This window comes from Battus philenor, unplaced genomic scaffold (genome assembly GCF_028537555.1).
Source record: "Battus philenor isolate CCGP_79_NKW_IND1 unplaced genomic scaffold, ilBatPhil1.0.hap1 SCAF_3, whole genome shotgun sequence".
NCBI classification, from domain to species: Eukaryota; Metazoa; Arthropoda; class Insecta; order Lepidoptera; family Papilionidae; genus Battus; species Battus philenor.
Genome location: NW_027181693.1, coordinates 7,977,922 through 8,000,326, shown reverse-complemented (window position 1 = coordinate 8,000,326; position 22,405 = coordinate 7,977,922). Strand labels below are relative to the sequence as shown.

Below are 22,405 nucleotides of genomic sequence, written 5' to 3'. Positions count from 1 at the left end.
TTTTTAGAAGATAAAAGAGCTTCAATTGTTAATGTATTGTAGTGCAATTGTTTATGTAAATGAAAATTTAAAAAATTAAATCACGTCTGATCTAAATAACCCTCGTACTTTGGTATAAGTTTCTCGGTGGTAGTCGATTTCGTTGTCCTCGCTTCAGCCCATATATGCTCACTGCGAGGCAAAGGCCTTCCCTTATGGACACCTAAGGGGGATATACCATAATTTGGTTGGGTTGAACGATCGCAGTGTGTTATGGTACGCGAAGGACGCTGCGGCATCCTCTGAAAACTTGTTTGTGAGCAGTGGCAATCCTGTATAATTTATGTACAAAGTGTGAATTATATAGAACTATCTAAGTAGTCTAACCCGCAACCTACGATCGCAAGTATCAGTCCTCTATCGCTGGGCTACCACTTCTTTGTGGTAGTGAGCTTCTTGCAAAAAATGCGCACCACCAAAGATCGACAACATATGTATGTTCCTATCCGTTTATTCAAGGAACTTCAAAATTTTTTACGCTTAATGTTTTTTTGGAAGATCGTTTACGTTCTAATTAATTTTATTGTTTATGTGTATTATTTAACCAAGGGTCACGTAGGTGTATTTTTTATGCAGGGTCACATTTAAAATGAGCGACAATTAATTTAACCTCAATTTAAATAAGGTTCACGGATGACGTCCTTTGTAATTAGTCGTTAATCACATTATGCATGTCATATAAAATGAAACAAAGAATTGCATGCTTTGCTTATTTAAGTATTTACAATAGTGGACTTGAACCTATTTATTTCGTCACTTTGCTTTTATTAACGTAGAAAAGGTTAATGATATTATCCTTTTATGCACGAAATTATAAATTGAGGTTTTACTTATATAAAACACCTATAAAACTGAATACTTTTTTCCACAATATTTTGTATCTACATTCTTTTTTTATTACTTACGGCGAACTTGTTTGTATCACAATAAACCTAACACATGTTTGAAGCTCTGATCAAGTATTTAGATCAAGCATATATGAAAATTAACGAAAAGAATGGCTTATTTATAATTTATGATATATTTAATATTAATTGCAAAAACTGCGTTCGTTGTTTAGGGTACAAACGAAATTTTAAGTGGGCAACTGTGTACAGTATTACAATAAACTCGTATTTGACTCTAAAAAATCTTGCAATTAATTTAAGATGTTTATAAAACAAAAACTTGTAAAATAAATTCTATAGTAATGTGAGACATTTGTTAAGTGATAATAGAGCTTGGGAATGAATTGCGCTACTGTATTGAGAATGTTATAAAAGCGACAACAAACAAAATACCCGCCGCGTCCGAGATAGCGTTGGAACTCTCTAGCATTAAGATTAAGGATACCTATACTCTATATTGGTAATTCTGATTTTAGTTTTTGTCGAATTGCTGCTTTTCTAGCATTCTCATGACGTTCACAAGTATTCACTTTAAATATTCCTATGTGGTTATATGAATAAATTAATAAATATGTCAACACATTGTAAGACGTTTAAATGAAGTATCTAACAAAACTTGTATGACGTTACAAAGTTTAGAATTTTGAGTTTATAAGTTTAATTTCAATTCTGTAAACGATGGTACTTCATTACTCAAAGTAGGAAAACAGTGCCGAGATGTACATAAAACAACGCACACTGTCCGCCTTCGCACCACCCGCTATGAATTATGTAGCAGAGACGCTGGATGCATTGTATTGCATTCAAGATTAACAAGGCTTAGCAGCCAAGGTTTTAATAAAACTATAGTAATACAGGTCGCATTTTTTTTACTAGTTGCAATTTTTCATTTATTTCAACTCTTACTGTCATGTTAGACTGCTTTTCACATCTTTTCTAAATATCCTTTCGTGATATTACAGCTTATCTTTAGCTTCATTATCAGAACTGTATTCTATATGTGGTTGGGTAGGTCGAATTATGACATTAGAGCAATAAAACTAACAGTAATATGGAACTTAATGTGCAGGTAACGTTTTTATTGCCTCTTATAATTAATTGAAGTTGAGCTAAATAAATATACGTATTTTAATGTACTAAGTAATGTAATCAAATAAAACTCCGCCTAAAATTATTATTTGTTATGATCTGTGGTATATTGCACTAGTCTACAGTCTGTGGTATATTACACTAGTCAAAAGAAATTTTATTACACTCATCCGTGGTCTTTATTTAACTAATCTTTGATCCGTTAGATAAAATAATAAGATTAATTAATAGAAGCAATGTCACTGATCATTACTATGCATCATCTCTAGAGACGTATCCGAATGAACTCGTTCCATTAGCGTCGGATCCGGTTTTACCTACGCGAGGATCAAACGCCCACTGGCGTTGTTACCGTGCCCGGGATAAGTAACTGCCAGTGTGATGCTTAATTCCACCTGAAATGGGATTATAAAACAATGCCGATTTAAGAACATAACGCCGTAAGAGATTGTCAAGCGATAGTGAGTTTTATACAATTCCCATCTATACATTAAACTAGAGAATAACATAAAAAAGTTCCGGGAAGAAGTTGTCTATATTTAAAGTGATTCCCAGAGTACTAACTTATCATAAAATCTATAGAACCATAACGCATAGAAATTTGAAATTATGAAATTCCACCCGCAGAGGCGTTAAATAATAAAATTGTTTTTAAACTATAGTTTTATAGGTATAAATCTTGTCCAGAATTTTGTTTACCTTTTAAAAATTTCCAATGCATTTAATGAAATTATACCCACAAAAGAAAGAAAGAATGAAACAAAAAAAGAAAGAGCAAAGAAAGAAAAAAAGACATTACGGACAGCGCCAAGCGGTCAATTATTTGCCAATTATTTGTCAATTCAAGATATTATTTATCGTACTTTATTTATGTTAGATAATAGTATGTGTTATTTCGAAATTTTAGCCCTCTAACCACAAAACTGCGATAATTAATTTTAAAAGTCCTCCCTAGATGCTTACTAAAAACTTAATAAAACGAGAGGAGAAAGAGGCCAAAATTTGAGGGAATGCCTTATATTGAAGCTTCCCAGCCAAGCTCTATCAATATTTATTGTGTGTGGGTAGTCTTATGATAAAAAATCTTATTCTGTTGGTCAAAAATTCTATGACATTTTTAATTGAATAATGCGAGGATATCAACACTTGGCGATCTTTTAAATAAAGAGTCTGGGTTCGTTAACTTTAAACAATAAAATCGCATAAAATTAAGTAAGTACATTTCATACAGCTGTTAAAAACCGTTCCCATTCTATACTTCAAAAATGTCTGCTGCAGCTTTAAAGTCAAAATGTCTGACATCAAAATGCTTAAATCAATCTTGTGCGGGCATTGTGTACAGTTCATAAAACTTAAACTTCTTAATCTCTCAATTTCTTTTGCTAGATTCAGTCTTGGTGAACATTTACTTAATGGAATCGAAATGTAACAAAAATAAATAGAAAAATAATTAAAAAAAATCATATAGTTGTAAACATTTAACCCTACCTAATATTTATGTTCGCTATTTCGGTTTATTTTGTAAATTTTAAAATTGTTAAAAACCATCCATTGGTAGAATATAGTTGTTGGAATTTTTCGTCTTCCCTACCAATAATAATGAATGATAATAGTCATGTAAAGTAGGCAATAATTTTGTCTTAAGAATTAATTAGTTGACAATAGTATAAAACAATGGTTTGAAAAAAATGGAACGGCATGTGAACAGGCACGCGCATTGTATGCAGAAAGTTAAATGAACTATTGACCTGAATTGCAGTCATTATCTTTGGATATCTGGTGAAATTTAATGGAACGAAACTAGTATTTCGTTACGCCTTCAGTTTGACGGGAGATTTTATAGTCACGACTAAGAAGTAGTGTAACATTACTATTTTATTTTCGTTGGCTCGGCATTGTGTATTAACTAATAGCTATGTATAGTAATGTACAAGAGTATATCTTTCCGCCCTGTCTTACTAATTATAAATACAAGGCTCTCGTTTATGTAGTATCTGTATAGATTTACGTTTTTTTATAAGGCTGACCAGTGTCATTTAAATTTTTATAATAAATATCCTCTATATAAAATTTTTTCTAGCCATGTTTTCTATGCTTAGCAATGGGCGCCTATCGGCTGACATAACAGTGATGATTATGATGAACAAATTTATTTTATTGTCAATTATATTTTTTCATTTCACGTTGTGTTCTACAAAACAAAGGATATAAATTTATGAATATTTTTAATTATTAATATTTTTTCCCCTATAATAACTACTTTAATTTTTTTTAAAAAATATTTGTAGGTTTACTGTTGAATCATACAAAGGTGAGCTGTAGAAGCAGAATACACTGAATAAAGAACATTGTCTTCTTTCATATGAACGTCCGTGTCGTTAACACATCACGTATTTAACACACACAACACACATGCCTTCATCATTGATCAGGCCGACGAAGATAAAGTAATAAACATATGTCATTAGCTTGTGTGAGCCCCCTTGTTATAGTATACGGTTAAAAATATCCCTCGCCGAAGCATTGAAACGCGTAGTGTGCACAATGTTATTAACTTTCAAAGTAAATCGATCAAGCGTAACCTCACATGGCAATGTACACAAGTATGAATGCGTGGCAGATCGACACCTGTGGATACACACCACAACTATTCTACTGAAAAACATTCTTGTCTCCCGTACTATAGAGCGTACTTTACAGTCGCACGAGCAGTTGCTCGTTAATGTTTACTTCCCGTAGAAACGTTTGTTTGGTTAGGAAATGCTGCTATTAGGTTGCCAAGTAACGGATACTTTCACGAATGTGCTAATACTAGCGCAGTTAAAAATTTCAAAGCTTCCTATTCCCTCCGTCTGCCGCGTGTACGAAATACGTTATGCCACAATTACGTGGAGTGTTTAAACAATGGGACCTAATGTATTATTAAAACATTGTATTGGTTACATAGTTGTTTTTACACTGGTATTAAATAGCGACTTGTACAGTTGACGCATATACAATTTAATAATATTAAGCCGCCAGTTTGGTGTCTGAGCTCACGATTTAATTTTAGCGATACGCGAGTGAACCAAATTCTATCCGGGTGCAGCTCTTAATGGGAATTACATAGAATAAATCTATTTTTATTCTGATTTATATGTATATCTGATAGAAATAGAATAATATAGTGAACATCGTCTTTTAAAAAGTATAAACATTAGGTGGATTTACACCTAACCGTTGATTTTAAGTTAATCTACGAGGTTGTTAATGATTTTTATGTCATAATAATTTTGTTGCGCTGTATTAGTTATAAAGTTTTAATTTGAATGAAGAAATTATAATTAGATGTGGAAGTTTCGTCGAAAAACTTGTGAAGTTTCTTAACTTTTGGACACCTATTTGTTTCACTCGACTAAAATAAACTTTACACCGAGAATAGCAATAGATTTGAGATGCCATATGAGATGTTATTATTTAAACGTAAATGTAAAGGATTGATTGGCAGTTGCTGGTTATAACAAAGGCATAATATCTCGTCACGAGAAATCGAAAAATATACGTATAATCAAATCACGATTTGAGGGCATTACGTTAAGTCTTTTCGTAAAGAAATTTCTGAAATCATTGTGTGCGTGATTTTTTTTAAATAAGCAAAATATTTAAAATTCAACAAAAGGTCTAGTTAGGAGTTCGCTGCAAATTATTGCACGAATCTATTTAAGCTTTCAAAATATCGTTGCAATATTCGTAAGTAATTGCTGTATGCAGGATGTTATATACTGCGAAACAGCTCAATATAGGATTTTTTGTTCTACTTACGATAATTTCAATAGACTCTACTGTCATGTAATACGAATAGATTGGTTTTGCGGTGTCACACCAGCCTGCGGCAGTTATAATCGTATTGTATGTACAATTCACATTCGTCTTACAAAATAAATGTAAAAATACGTTGTAACATACTTTTGTCCGTAGATTTCTAGGAAATTAGTTTTATTAACGGGACATTGCCGATGGTTAATACAGATCCATTAACATTTACGTCAAGAGAAGGCAGCCATAAGAGCCCAAATCTACAGAAACTTAAAGTAAAGGTAGGAACCGTCATGGAACTCCTATTACACGCGCCTTCATCTAGAAGAGCACAAGCTCAATCTGGTTTTTATTGCCATCATTTATCGTGTAGAAAGATAGACGCCGATTGCAAAGCATAGGAATTCCTTAAAAATCATCACAATTACCTGTCTTGAGCTGCTCGCATCCTGCGCATCAATTTCTTAAACTTCTTTAATAAAGTGACTGCTTTCCGAAATTCCGAGTCGTGGTATTTCTTGTTGAAAAATTGAATTTTTTCTTTGCTTTTTTTAAATAAAATGTGCGACGATCAGAAACCAAAGAAATTTTATATTTAGCTATATATAGTGTGTCGTCCAGGTGGAGCAATGTGCAATAGTAAATTCAACTTCCAGGATAGAGGATGTGATGAGCAGTGAAAAATTATTCACATCCTCTGTTCATCGTCATAACCGTAACTAACTACATTGTCGTTACGTAACCCGTAGTGTAAAGACTGCTATCCTATTAAGTAAATATTTTGATCTTACTTAACTGTATGTTTTTCTTTTAACGTTTCACAATGATATTTTACTAAAAAATGTTTCAAAAGTCAATATAAAACTTTGTAATAACAATGTTATTTGTGAATACTAAAAGAAAATTAACAAATATAGAGGTAACAAAAAATCAATCTATTTTTTAACGTTTATTTTCAAAGAAAGCGTACTTAACTGTTGGAAATTTGGGAAAAGGGAGTCTGATTTATTTATTGTATGTAAAATTTTTTTTATTAAAAAAAACTAAAACTAGCTGATAATTACATATAAGAGAAGAAGAGAATGAGAGGGGGGGGGAGGCCATTTACTGTTTATAAAATCCATTATAAACAGCTTTTAGTTTATATATCGATGTATGTAAACTAACAAAGGCTTGATCTCAACAATTACTATTATATCAATAGGTATATCGCGAACATTGTCCAGAGATTAAACGCAGGAACATGGTAAAGAAATTCAAAATAAAAGAAATTCTTAATGTTATATAAGATGGATTCTATTAATTTTATTGACGTTAAGTTGAATCTGTCGCCTGTTCGGATGATAAATGCCTCAGATCTGAGAATTGGCGAGGGAAACTCATCAGGACTTAAGAATGTAATTACGTATTCTTAAGGTGTACTATCCTGTAATTTTATCAATAACGTATGTTTTTGTGGACGAATAATGGTAATATATACAAACAATGGTATAATACATGTGATAAGGCTGTTTAATCATAAAGTTAAAATTTAATGGAATTTATCAGTATAGTTGTGAATTTCTATGATAAGATATAAACATGTAACGTTTTGAACAAACGTAAAATATGATTAAAGAATCGAACGTCATGCCATTGGCGAGGGTTTATGAAGTATATTACCTAACAATATGAAGCGTTAGTCAGATGTTGTGTGTGGTTGTGTACGGGTTTATTGTGGCTACACTCGCATCTAACAATATTATTAATATAATGTGGACAAAACAGTAGTCAATAACCGTGAAGGTTAAACAGATTTTACTCAGTTTCCTTTAGAACGCCGTAATGATCCGAACGTTAGTAAATTTTCCTCATTTTGTGCAGAAGTATATAATAAATATAAAATAAAAAGATTTAGTTTTAAAATGTTACATGTAATTAAAAAAAGATTCAGTACAAAAAAACGCGAGAAGAATAAATCTGATGTCGATCATAAGGTAAGCTTAGCAAGTTCATTACGTGCGTAGACCATTATATTATAAATCTTGGATATACTGTAAATTCTTAACATTAAAAAAGTTTAATATTTTATGTGGCTATAGTAAACAAACAAATTCTTTAACGATACCGTATCGGTTTCATTTTGTTTACATCGAAGTAAAGCGTGCTCTTTAATAAACAACGGATATAGTCAAAATCTGTTCTGAAGATTGGTGTGTGACTGGCTGGGCTCGCAAAGGGTACCGTTAGTGCTAAATGATTCAAGATACGTATTCAATGACTAATAGTTATTCCTGGACCCGCAGCAATAACGTCAAGTGTGAAGTCCGAGTGCGTCTAATGCGGCGCATGTCCATATTGCAATTACTGTGAGGGCGCAACCGTCGTTCGAGTGAAACGTTCCGTGCTTACCCTACTTCGTCATTAAAAAATAAATGGCTATTGGATATATGTCCACTTGTGTTATTAACATAAAGTTTGTCGGTCTTTTTCACAATGCACTGTAAAGAATTAACTACAAAGCGTGACATTGAATAAAGGTTTAATTAGATGTTAATATATCTTTCTAAGAAATGAGAATTTATTAACTTCTATGATCTATGGAATGTCCAGTGATAATATAATAATAATTTTAAAATTGACGAATGATTATATTAACCATGATATATTTGATTTTCATATTAAAACCAATTTCTACGTGTTTTAGTGTAAAAATTGTTAGAAATTATTAAAGCCGTATATGGATAATCAAAAATGATCTCTCTTACTACATTAATTAAGACTTCATATCTTAGAAGGCTGAATAAAAATTCATGCAACTCTTAAAGTGTAAAGAAAATATATTTAGGTCTAGAATTATTTAATGTTTTATGACATTAAGTTCATATATTTCGTGGAATTATATTCTTTATAGTCGTTAACAGTTTTGATACTAATACACTAAAACACAATAAAATAATACATTTGCTGTAAAATAAAAACATAAATTTGTATTCTATGTGTTATTATGCAGGCTTTCAGTCACCGGCATCTCGGATGAGCCGCTCGAATAAACCTAGCGAATGCTTCTACTTCAAATCCGTTTAATTGCTATTTGCTCGTGATTGCTTATGAGCAATGTTTGTATCAGCGTGCAGCGTGCACACACAGATCGCAGCTCGCCGCTGCGGAGGTGTGCGTCGCATGTAATTCAAGTATACTGTAAAGAGTTCCGCGTGAATCACCGCTTTCGCGGTTCTTGTTGCTCCTATTGTAAAGCGGCTGTTCGTGGGACTGCTTATAAGGCGCTTTCGCTTTTACTTCTTTCAATTATTATAGAAAGAGTCGGCTCGTAATTTTAACATTTTAAAATATCAGGATATTGCCCGAATTTTAAAATACGAACTTTTAATGCCGGTTTTTTTTTATCAAATAGCAATACATGTCGACATAATAACGCTACGTTCTAAGCTTAATCATCAAGTGGGTAAACCTCTCGAATGTTGACACAGATAGCTATAGTATTACACAGTCGCCTTGGTGTCGATGAGTCATAGACGGCAGCGCGGAGCCGGCTAGACCGACTTGACGGAGCGCGTATAGACAAGCGCCACCACCTCGCGCCGGTGCAATTATTTATTACTCGTACTGTTTATGACTACTTATATCAAGTCTCGATTATTCAGACCATTGTCATGTCGGTCTGTAACAAGTCATATTATTGTCGCGCTTAAATGTTGCCTATAGATTTATTTCACCACATGGTAAACTAACACATGATTTTATTTAGTAATTTTAACATTTCCTTGGAAGTCGCTGAAGGCGTGTGATCTGGCATCTTGGAGATCTTTGCGGCAGGCCTGTGCCTTGCAGTGGATGTCTGTCGGCTGACATGATGATGGCACCTGTTTCTGTTATCCATTACGTCATTTATATTAAAGAAATTGTAGACACCAATTACATTATCTGAGTTGCAAACTTACTTTCTGGTTTAACTAACTAAAAAACCAAGGTAAAAGCTTTAGTTTTTAGATAAATTTTGCAGAGTAATTAATGCGAAAATATCAGATCCCGTATGGCAGCTTAAATTCACTACGCTTAGGCTCTTTTAGGTACTTTTAAGTTATTTGTTACTTTTGGATTCTTGTATCATAAACAATAGGAAGTGAACATAACATAAGACCTCCATTTAGCCACTTCCTAAAGTGAAGTGGCTAAATATTGGTCCTTTTCCTACTTAGGATGGACTTCCGCGAGGTAACGCCTGATTCCATTAAATATATAAGACCTCAATTCATAACGTGCGTTCGCTGCTGCGGATATAGGTCCTATAGGTGAAGTGATGATAAGAAACGATAGAAAAATGGTGACCGATGATTCTAATGTGAGACCATTGGGGATTTAAAGCAAATTTTGAGGACCTGGTGTCTCCCAGTAAGTCAGTCCAGCCAAGTTGGTACGCGTTGCTACCGGTGAATATAAAAAATAATGAAAAAATCTACTTATTATTTTCATCTTTATTAAGTTGATGTTATATAAGTTAGCAAAGTGAGCCATGCTTTAACCGAGAGCAATAACAGAGCCGGAAGACTGCGACAAGAATTGCCCGAGTATCAAATTATTTAAAATCGTAATAGCTCTTAAAATAAATTTATATTTTATTGCAGTTACAGAGTAAACGGGAGTTGTTCTTCAAGTCCGAGTCGGTGAGCGGCAGTGCAACGGGACTGCCGAGTGGCGCTCCTCCTGCGCCTCCGGTCGCTCCGTCTGCGCTCAAAGACGCGCTGGCCAAGCGCTCCGCGACGCTGCCCGATCCTCACGAGAGCAACCACCACGAGCCGAATGGCATTAAGATCGCCAGCAGTGCGTCGATCGACACCGGCAAGATTGCACCACCTCAGATGCCAGCTCCGCCTGTACCGACTACAGCGCCGCCCACCGCTCCCACGGCACTCAGGAATACAGAAAATATCAAGGTTCACTTATGCTATTATCAAATGTAATTGTAAATCAAATCATTATTCACCATAGGTCAGTGGTCGGCAACCTATAGCTCTTGACTCACATGCGCCTCTTTAGAGGTGAAGCTGCAGCTTTTCAGTTCTACGCGCAAATATTATAAAATCTGATAATAAACAAGCGTTCTCTTGCATGAATATTATTAGAAGTAAAGTAAGAAGCCAGATGACAAATAAAAATTTAGAGTCGTGTTTTAAAGTTAACGCAAATTATAAGCTAATTTTATCCAAATTTTCGAAAAATGGTCACAGTGATTAATGATTTCTATATATATAATGTAACTTGTGAAAAACACTACTATTTAATCGTATATTTAGGTATATGAATGAATAAATAGATGTTTAATATATAACTAGTAATTTTTTTAATCTTTTCTTATTATTAGGATTAAAAATTATGAAATTGTAATTTTTGACTCTTTCGACTCTAAAGGTTGCCCACCCCTCCTATAGGCAAAAGGTAAACGCAAATGCTCTCTGTTCAGTTGATATAATATTAATGTCTGAAAATTATTTCCTACGGATTTGCAAAAATACTTTTTAATCTAGATTATAATACTAAACGGGACAGTGACCATTACCACACATTAAGTTTTACTCGACGCCATGCTTCAATTTTTTTTCACTTATATGCGCTTATAATTACGCGTTTTATTTTCTTTTTTTTTATATATTACTGCCAATTTACATTTACTTACTACTAAAATAGAAGTTTTATTAATGTGAGTTTAAAGTAAAACAGTGATATTAGAGTGATATTTCATATATTTATTATTTTATTTTCGTTTCAATTGATGAATTCGTTTGCATCATCACAACTGATGCGTATGAATGCAGTTTAAATAAACATCAATTGCTTCAATTGGCTTAAAAATCCTGAAATGCACAAACATATGTATGAGCAGTAGCAGTAACTTAAAGGCTTATTTTCTGTCCATGCGTTTTGGCATTGCTGGTTTAATCTCTATTTGACTTTTGATAGGATTATTGTTAACCTATATGAGATATTCTTCTCAATATTTTCAGCCTTATAAAGTAATGAATTTTTTTTTACAATCAAAGCATGGATACATAGAACGTATATACGTAGGTATATTTTTAATTTTTATTAATAATTTACTTAACTCATAAGTGAAATAAGCCTAGAGAAAAATTAACTAATGAAAATTCTGATGTGTAAAATTTTCATTTTAAATAATAACACCGTAATGATTTGAAATTTTCATGACATTCGTCACCCATTAATTACGATCACAATCTTAGCAGCACGATCAATTCCATGAAAGTTATCAGTTTGTATAGTACTTATCCAAATATTTTAGATTTTGTTTGTAAGCCTTATAATTTAGAATAATTTTATTAATAGGTATCCACGTTGTTTTTCAGAAAGTCGATCATCCGCCTGTTGCTCCTAAACCGGAGTTGCCTAAAATAGAAAAACCAAAGACCAAAGAATTAGATGGATATGTGGGCTTTGCAAACTTACCTAACCAGGTGTACAGAAAAGCGGTAAAGAAAGGATTTGAGTTTACACTTATGGTTGTCGGTAAGTAAAATTGTAGTTTTTCGCAACTTTCCAGCTTTGCTCGTTATGTAAACAAGGAAGGAAAGAAATTGTATATTAATCGTTTGTATAGGTAAGATCTTGTACAGATTCTTTAGATAAATGCGTTGTATATTTTTTTGTTATATATTTTCACTGTTTTTGCAAAACATGCTTTTTTATAAAATAATTTACATTAAAAATAAATAGGACTTTGTAAACAACATCTATTTGCATCTTTCTGTTTATAATTAATTATATTTATATGGAAAACCAATAGCTACTGTCTAATATTTCGTCAGTAATCTACATCACCATTTAAGCCGTAAGAAGTCCAATGCTGGACATGGGCTTTCATAGATATTTCCAATAGAACCGGTTGCTAATAACCGGCGCATTTAAGCATAGAGCAAATAAAACTCCAGAATATTTGCTTTTTATTAACATTAGTTAATATGGAAATCTCTGGAGTCATGAACTTGTGTGTAAAACTTGTTTTAACTCGTTTACAGGTGAGACAGGTCTGGGTAAATCGACGTTAATAAACTCGTTGTTTTTAACGGAAGTCTACGATAGAGACAAACACCCAGGCCCTTCGTTGCGTGTGAAGAAAACCGTAGGAGTCGAGACGAGTGTCGTTATATTGAAAGAAAACGGAGTTAATTTAACTCTTACGATCGTTGACACGCCTGGATTCGGTGATGCCGTAGACAATAGCAATTGGTGAGATTATACAAGTAATAATATCGCAGATCGTTAAAAAAGTATGGTGTTGTTCTGAAACCATTTCAGATAAAGTAATAGTGACATATTTTCGAATTTTTTGTTAAATGTTTTTATTTAAAAAAAACATTTTAGTCTTTAATTTTTACGGTATATGGGGGGGGGGGGGAGGAGAGGATGCATGAGGTCTATACAATGTTTTTTTTTATTCGAATTAAGGTTTAATGTTTAACACAGATAAAACAAAAATTGGATCCCTAATGGCATCAGTTTATTTTAACCATAAGTTTTTATTAACCTTAAAGTAGTAAATAATTCATGATAAACTGTGGTGTGACTATATGATTTTGCTTCCCCATTTTATCATTATTTTCTCTCTAGATATTAAAGCAATATAACCTCGATAACAAAGCAATGTTTGCTAGGTACTTCAAAAAATTCTTACAATATAAAAAAAGTATATAAATGTTCGAATTAAAAACATGAAACAATACTAAACATAACATAAATAGATTAATAAACAAATCGTTCTATGGTCAATGCTTTAATTTTACATATGAATTTTTTATTAGGATTTAGCTAGATTTAACAGTATAAAATAGACTAAGAATAATGAGCCCCTAAATGAAAAAAATCAAATCTTTACATTTGACTATTTTTTATTTTAGTTGGCAACCTATTATTGATTTTGTGGAATCGAAATACGAAGAATTTTTGAACGCGGAATCTCGAGTAACACGAAAGGCAGCACCGCCAGATACTCGGGTGCACTGCTGCTTGTACTTCATCGCACCCAGCGGACACGGCCTGAAGCCCCTCGATGTCGAATTCATGCAGCGGCTCGGAGATAAGGTTAACATTATTCCGGTCATCGCAAAGGCCGACACCATGACGCCCGAGGAATGTAAGGACTTTAAAGAGCAGGTACGTTTTCCGTTTTTTAACGCTACCGAAATCGCTGTGCCGCGTCTTATCGCGGCGTAGCGCGCGGCTAGTCGGGAGGGGGGAAGTATCAACCAGTTTCGCCAGTTCGCCATCGATGCTCGCGGCTGCAGTAGTCGTGCTCTTTTTTCTCGGTCCCCCTGCTCGCTGCGCTTTCATAAGGCGCAGTACAGCAGTTTCAGAAGCATGTTATGTTGACATGACTTCGTATAGTTTGTTTTAAACCTAGTCTTAATCTGAACTAAGAAAGTTTTAATCTGAACTAAGAAAAATGAAAACTTAAAATTCCGGATTATAAGGGATTTTTTCGAAACAAAATTTTATTCCGAAAATCCATTCTGTTATAAATATTTAGCAGATTAGATGTGTTAATACGTTTTGTATGTAATGCTAAAAAGTTGACCTGCTATTAAAATTTAATAATTATAATAAAATTTGTAGATAATGAAGGAGATAGCGCAGCATAAGATTAAGATCTACGAGTTCCCGGAGACCGGCGGCGAGGAGGGTGATGGTGCGGAAGCGACTAAGGCTTTACGCGCGAGAGTGCCTTTCGCTGTTGTGGGTGCCAACACTGTCATTGAGACTGAAGGCAAGCGGATCCGCGGCCGAAAGTATCCTTGGGGCATTGCTGAAGGTAAACTTTTTAATAAAATAAAATACCTGAATAGTGTATGGATTTTTCAATAATATGAAATTATATAATCATCTGTAGATAAACACGTCATTCCCAAGGTGTGTTAACTTCTATGAAGAAAGTTTAGTTTAGTACTCCTTAGCACACAAACTTTCTACAAATATTTTTGAAATCAACCAATGCAAGCTTTCTGGACATGGAAAAGCATTGCCATACATTGCCTATAGAAAGATTTGTTCACTGGATGAGGTCAAAGCTTAGGCACTTTTTATTCTTTTGGATTTTTTAATCTTATATTAATTTAATATTCATCCATTGGTAAACGTATGTTTTATCCGTCTTTAACACTAATCATACCAACAAACTAAATATTTATTTCTACAGTAGCAGGTCAAATGACCTGACTTTATGTTTTCTGTTTGACTGTAAGAAACACGGTTATTAGAAAGGAAATAAAAAAGTAAATAATTGTTTAATTAATGTAGATTAAAGTTTAATAAAAGTAGTAAGAAAAAGTTATTAAATCAATAACATGATACATGCATTTTTAATGTCAGTCTGAAATGGGTCATTTGACCTGCATTTGGTACATTTAGTGTTAAAATTACATATCTAAACCATTACCATAGTATATTATGGCCAGAGATTGTATGATTGAATGCCTTTTTGCCTAAAGTTATCTTTTTTCACTTTCTTGACGAATAAAAGTAACAACAGTGTATAGACAGTTGGCTGCTGGGTTCTTAAGGTTCTGTAGTGGTGACCACTAATAAGCAAGCGTAAAGGACACAGGTAGACAAGATTTTGCGAGATCTTGTTGTAGTCGTCGGTGAACGGATTCAAGCTGCTTTCCACCAATTCTTTTAAAAATCTGTGGAGGTGGTCAAAGTCCAGCAGTAGACATCACGGCTGCAATAATGATGATGTCGATCGCCCTAATAGGTTATTAATTACTAAATTATTTACGGAGTCTACGTACAAGTAGAAGTAGTCAGTATCAATCACTAATGATGGTGTATTTATTCCTCTTACTCATCTATTAGCGTTCCCAATTTTTTTTTATACAAAAATGTTTTCCAGGGCTCGGTAACATATGTCGTTTAGGTAAATACAGATATTCGAGTTTTGGTTATTAGGCCTCGTCCATTTATATAAAATTAGTCTAATAAACTTTTATTTTCAGTCGAAAATTTGGAACATTGTGATTTCCTCGCCCTGCGCAACATGGTAATTCGAACACATCTACAAGATTTAAAAGACGTAACCAGTTCAGTTCACTACGAAAACTACCGATGTCGCAAACTAGCCGGCCTTTCCCACGATGGCAAACCACATAGGATTAATTCCAACAAGTAAGAATAAGTCCATACATATAGTTTACAATTTTGTGTGTTCCACCTATTCTGTTATGAATCTGCAATTCTAACATAATGCCTTAACAAGTTACATAAAACCTAAGTTAATTCATTCTAACATACTATTAATTAGTTTTCCATTAAATAATTTAAAAGGCATGATCAACAACCTTAATAGACGTGGTTGCGTACGTTACCGATTGTTTTGAATATCTTACTGCCGTCACCGCTTTTAAGATGGCCAGACTTTTATTGCGACAAAATAATTATAATTAATTGCGTACTTTTAAAAATCGAGATAATTTCAGAGTCGATGTAATTTCATTCCTGCATGTCTGGTCACCTTTGACGCGGTCAATGACTTTACTTACTGTCGCAGTGTTGAGCTACCAGATTTAATTTTTATTTCTCATTTGTTTCTATAGTTGCAACAACATTCCTTATTATTCGAATGTTATGTGCTTGAGCATGCAGAAATGAAACTACATGTTACTGCATAATACTTATTTGTCATTAATTTTCTTATCATGGTGTCTTAAAAATAATAATATTAAAGTTCTTTGAGCCTTTGGTGGTGTTAACAAAGCGTTTAGGTTTTAAACGTTCATGATTTAATGTCATTAACCAAAATAACGTATACACGTCTGCAGCGGCATTAAATATTATTAGAAGATATGTACTAAATGTGGAAATGGAATACGCAAGTTTTTACAAGTAACTAAGTCGTTAAGCTTCTTTAAATATGTATAATATAATAATGATCTGCCTGTATTGATAGGTGAAGTCAGGCCAATATTTTAGATCTTCACTCTTATTTTTTGGGAACCCCATTGTGTCACTCCAACATAGATCCCTCTTTAAGTCTCCCGTAGACCTGGACTACTTTTCGAATTAAGTCTGTAGCTAAAAACATTCTTATATTTGATATGGCATTGTCCGTACGGTATGCAAAAATAAAAATACGTTTCGTACCGGACGCCTCTATTATGGGATGTTCATGAACTGAATAATTAATGTCTTGACCCCCCGGCTGTATGTGTCTAGTTGCGGATACGCCGTTATTATTTGTATTGGATTGTATCGTTTTAAGCTATTTACATTCCTTTCACTCTTACGCCGCGTAAATGCACACAAATTTTATACATACAAATCAATCATTATATCAATTCAAATATTTCAATTGTTCTTGATCTACCTTTTCTAGTAACATTGTTTACTTTTTTTTTGAAAGCTTCAATGATAGTCCATTTTTTTGATATTTTGATATTGTTTAGAGTATCATTTTATATGGCATGATTTAATACGATACATGTTTTAACAAGTGAAACCTGTCAGGAATTTTAATGGTAAATTGTATTGAATAAAAACGTGTATATTTAATGTCACTGCAAGGCGCGTGTACGTTTGCTCACTCCACGTGTTGTACCTTAACAATGGTTGTGTTGGTGTTCAGTTTGTGCCCGCAAGGACTGATGAACAGTTTCATGACCGTTTGGTAAGTTCATAGCACACAAAACCGTGTGCTTTTTACATTAAATCACTAATTTTCATACGACAGCACGGGGTGTTCAATGTTTTCTGCTTTCTTTTTTTTCAGTGTTCTTTTATCTAAATTCATATGTAGATTATTTATAATTAAATTCTGATTCATTAAAATTTAATGTATAGATACAGCTTGGTATGTTGTCCAGTTAGTGGATTATGCACGCAATTGAAATAAAATCACGGCCGATGTTAATGTTTAGCGCGTAACCTAGTATCTAAATCTTTTATTGTTTAAATGTATATATTTAAATATCACAATATGATGTTAAAAATATAGTATATAGCATGTGTCTTTAATAAAGGGATTATTAAATTAATTATTAAAGTAACTTAAAAAACCACTTACAAATATGAGTTTTCCCTAGAATGCATATAGCCTTTTTTCTGATTTATCATTAATATACATGAGAAGATATAAAATTATTTCTCTACTTATTGTTTGATATTGAGTAATTTTTTTATCTGCCCTTTATGTATCATAGGCATGTTGATTATAGAGAATTACTGCTAAGGATAGATAGATTATCTCTATCCATCCTCAGTAGTAATAAATATCTATAATAATTGATATTAATATTTATACACATTGTGTTTTTTTTAGAAAAGGAATAATTTTATTTAATGAAATATACAAATTCATTCATGTGTGTAATATTAACAAAATATTTACTACAAAATTTGTACAGTGTATTTAAATCAATATATTATTACATCCATTGACTCTGCATGTGAGTATTTTTAACAAATATCTTATAAAATACATGCTTAAATTATTTTAAAATCAATAAAATTGTTCGCAGGAATCCTCTAGCTCAGATGGAAGAGGAGAAACGAGAGCACGATCTTAAAATGAAAAAAATGGAAAGCGAAATGGAACAGGTAAAATATAAATAATATACAAATACTTTTCGCAACCAAAGTATAGATTTGTAGCTACCCTCTCTATTATCTACATTTCCAATAACAGTATGATGTTTCATTATTGTGTAATTTTTACTAAATTGTCTCTTGGTAGAAGCTTATGTTTATAAGTCAATTTCTACATCTCTTCGTGATACAACTTCTTAGTTGCGTTTCCAAAGGCAGTATTAAGTTTTTAAAATTTTCTTTTATCTCTCACAAGGATGATCACTAAATACTAGTATTAGTAATTACTGATGTTCCGCAACCCCTGCTTTCCTGTGACCGATTCGCCCTTTCCAGCTAGGAGCCGTTCTCAAATGAAAATTTAAAATATCATCTAAATAGATCGAAAAATGCCCTTGACTAAAACTGCCGACATGGCATTCTACATAGTGGAGGGCCTAGCCACCGCGCCTACTCCCGGTCGCCAGTAGAGAACCTTTTAGGCCTCCTTTTTCGAGCTACGTCAGCGATTTGAATAGGAAGGCCTAGATAAATTGAATTTATTTATAACTTTTATTATTTTATTCGTCAAGATATTTCAGTGTCTATGTGAACTTCTAGGTGTTCGAGATGAAAGTACGTGAAAAGCGAGCCAAGTTGAAGGAGTCCGAGGCGGAGCTTGCTCGGCGGCACGAGGCGACGCGGCGCGCGCTCGAGGCGCAAGCGCGCGAGCTGGAGGAGCGACAGCGGGCTCTGCAAGCGGAGCGCGCCGCTTGGGAGCGCGACACCGGTCTTTCTCTCGACGAACTACGTCGCCGCTCGCTCGAGGCCAACAGCAAGGAGTAAGTTATTTTTAACAACACCCCCTACATTACATCATGGACAAAGAAATCAAGACAAATTGATATTTCTCTGTCCGTTTTCCACAAAATCACTGTCATTATTGAATCTAGACTAAGTTATTCGTATTTTTCATGACAACATAATATTTTAATCTAGTAACTTTTACTTCAATTTTTACTTTAAAATTTTTACTTTAATTTAAAAACGTCAATTTTTAATTATTGTACCGAAATACTTAAAAATTTAATGTGAATTCTGACAGAAGTATTAAATAACGTAATGATAATATAGTAGAAAAAAGCTTCTTAGAATACTACATATTAAAATTAATTAGTGGTAGCTCAGTGGTAGAGTAGACTGATAGTTGCGATTGTAGGTTACAGGCTCGATTCCCACAATACATTGTTATGTATTTCACATGATGAGTCTATGGAATGAAAGACGAAAATTAACTATTGGTTATGAGTCTATGGAATGAAAGACGAAAATTAACTATTGGCTATTATTTGTCCCTGCAGACTTTGTACTTCAAGAAGTCATTGGCTGGTCGCGTTTCAATGAACAAATTAAATCAATATATTTCAGACTAATCACTTTATACAGAATGATTGGAAATAGTGTAGCATACAAGCTTTATATTTATAAGCTTTGTATTTAATATCATCCTGCATATCATGTTTAGTAACAACTAAGAAAATATAGACATGTGACATCAATAACAAGCAATGAAAAAAAACGAGTGAACTCAATGCATACATACGCAGTCCAAAAGGGTATATGTGTAAATTCGACTAGAAGTTTTAGTTACTTTAAAGGCGGTTAAAAGGGTAACATAAAAATTTTTGTTTTCCTTCCAGGACGGTGGACGGAAAGGATAAGAAGGATAAAAAAAAGAAAGGTTTGTTCTAGGCCTGCGACTTATAGCGTCGGCCTCACACCCACCGTACGTAACACACGTGTGACTAACCTCTAGCCGCAGGAGCGGTGCGAGTCAGGCGTTTCAAAATAATACTTACATACTTTCTTCTAATCACATTTACATAGTGTATTCCTTTGGCATCCTCAGATGTAATGACGTGAGTCGTAGTTTATTCTTGACGTAATGCCGGTGTTTCATATGATTTGTATTCTTAACCCCTTACATATCGCTTTTCACTAACTTGTTATCAAATATACCTTCCTAAACTGTAATGTTTCCATGTTAGCTCACTGAGATTTTAAGAGATTGATTGTTATCTATTGTCTAAAGTTATTTTGATTATTGTGCCATTATCAGAATAGATATGATTGTCATAATACTTCATTACTCCGTTTACTAAGTATATGCTATGGTAAATTCAATGTAATTTGGGCAACATTTCACGTTTATGTCACTTTAAACATTTTACATGAAATTGTGCTTACTTTGGGAAAACCTGTTACTAATCAATGGGATCTGTTCTACTATGTACATATTTGTTTGGTACACGCTTATTTTAAAGTTGTGTGTGTATTTTAAGAAGTGATGGAACTCTTCTATGTTGTTAGAAGTGCAGAATTAAATCAGTCTTACAAATGTAAGAATTAATATTAATTAGTTCACTTGAACTATTGCGATCTTAGTATGGGCTTTAATTGCATTTGTCTGTGAATATTGATATATTTACAATATTTCTTTTGTGTTTATAAATAGTTTCCATCAATTTTTAAGAGATAAATATGTCACTCCTAGGTGATTTTTAAAATGTATTCTTAAATAATTAGTTGTGCGTTATTGTGTATTAATAAATTACATTTAATTTAAAGATCTTCCAAAACTATGAATTGCTTATCCGGTTTTCAGATTGGTCTTTTAAGAGTGTCGCAACAGGAATAGTTTTGTAGTGCAACGCGCGCACCGCACAAGTTAGCTGCGTATACAATCAACTGTAATGTATTTGAACAACGATATCAAAGACTACAGGAATGTTATAAGACATGCTAATAATAAACATTTTAAGCAGTGTTCAGTTAATCTTTTGTATTTAATTGTAAGACATTTTCCATGACGCATTTATTTTGTAAGTTTGGCCTAATTTTAAAAGATATTTTTTTTTAAAAAAAATGCAAGTTTTGTGTGACAGCCAACAGCAAACGGACAGCACAATTTTTATGCAAAAATCGCAAGTTTTATTACGAACAGACGTAAACGTCCATAACGTTGCCAAAGTAGCTTATAATCATAGTCAGCTAACGGCTATGTGTGAGGTATGCGGTCGCGGTCGTCAGCCTAAATGCCGCCAGCGATAACTCTGTAAACAGCTAACGATGTCGACCCGCTCAATGTACGTTTGAAATAATAAACTAGGGCACTTTTGAAATTTCTTATGAATAGGGCAAGTTAAATTTTAATGATGCTAGAGGTTTGAACTATCGGTTTCGTGATACTAGACTTTACTTCATTGTAGATTCTCAAGTAAATTTTGCATTAAGGTATTACTTACACGATTTCTAAATTGGAATGTCGATTTGACTTTTTTACTATTGTGATGCGGTTTTTCCGCTCGGTCGGTGCAAATAAATACCTAAGATTGGAGTTCGACATTGATTCCGGTACATCGTGCTTAGTGATATTAAGGCAAGCTCATAGTTCAGCTGTGAGATAGGCTCTAGCTAGATGTTAGCGTTGCATTGTATTTGTAAGGAAGGTAATCGAAATGGATCGCTTGGCAAGAAATATGGTATTGTTGCTTCAGTGTCGTAATATTTTGTAAACATTATGAAGGAGCAACGGACCTCATATCCTTGGAAGAATATAGTATATATACCATGTTTGTTTTTAAACTATATACTTTATTGTATACACGATTATTAAGATTTATATGTGTAAATATTTTCTTGTGATCTTTCGATTGCTCGAATCTTTATTAAACATGTTATTCAATGGGACGTAATTTATGAAATGCATAATCCTTGTTTAATCTGCATACCGTATTTAAATTTGTTCATTAATTCTCATTACAGTATTGACTACCGTTGAAAAGTTTTTAAATTTAGAATGTAAGAACTGTTTTCGTTTCGATGTACGGCCTCGTGTCGTTTTACCATACAATTCGTTTGCTTAGTCATTACAAAGGATATGACGTATGTTGGAGCGTAATGAAGTTTTGACGATGTAATATATTGTACCTTTGAATAAATATAAATAAATACGTAATATATAGGAA

General features: G+C 33.3%; 1 protein-coding gene across 5 annotated transcripts in view; it reads left to right on the top strand.

Annotated features, from left to right (window-relative positions):
- Positions 1–22,405, top strand: part of pnut (septin 7-like protein pnut) — a 36,076-nt gene extending 13,671 nt beyond the window's left edge. For 4 of the 5 annotated variants that reach the window (XM_068770060.1, XM_068770058.1, XM_068770056.1 and 1 more), the window contains exons 2-11: positions 10,436–10,744; positions 12,173–12,332; positions 12,842–13,052; positions 13,721–13,976; positions 14,436–14,631; positions 15,815–15,983; positions 18,332–18,410; positions 18,999–19,219; positions 20,078–20,118; positions 21,043–22,405. In XM_068770060.1, coding sequence (XP_068626161.1) covers positions 10,436–10,744; positions 12,173–12,332; positions 12,842–13,052; positions 13,721–13,976; positions 14,436–14,631; positions 15,815–15,983; positions 18,332–18,410; positions 18,999–19,219; positions 20,078–20,118; positions 21,043–21,083 — 1,683 coding nt within the window. In that variant the 3' untranslated portion in view covers positions 21,084–22,405. Of the gene's footprint in view, positions 1–7,699; positions 7,787–10,435; positions 10,745–12,172; positions 12,333–12,841; positions 13,053–13,720; positions 13,977–14,435; positions 14,632–15,814; positions 15,984–18,331; positions 18,411–18,998; positions 19,220–20,077; positions 20,119–21,042 lie in introns of those variants that run through there. The other variant, XM_068770059.1, reaches the window with a different exon arrangement.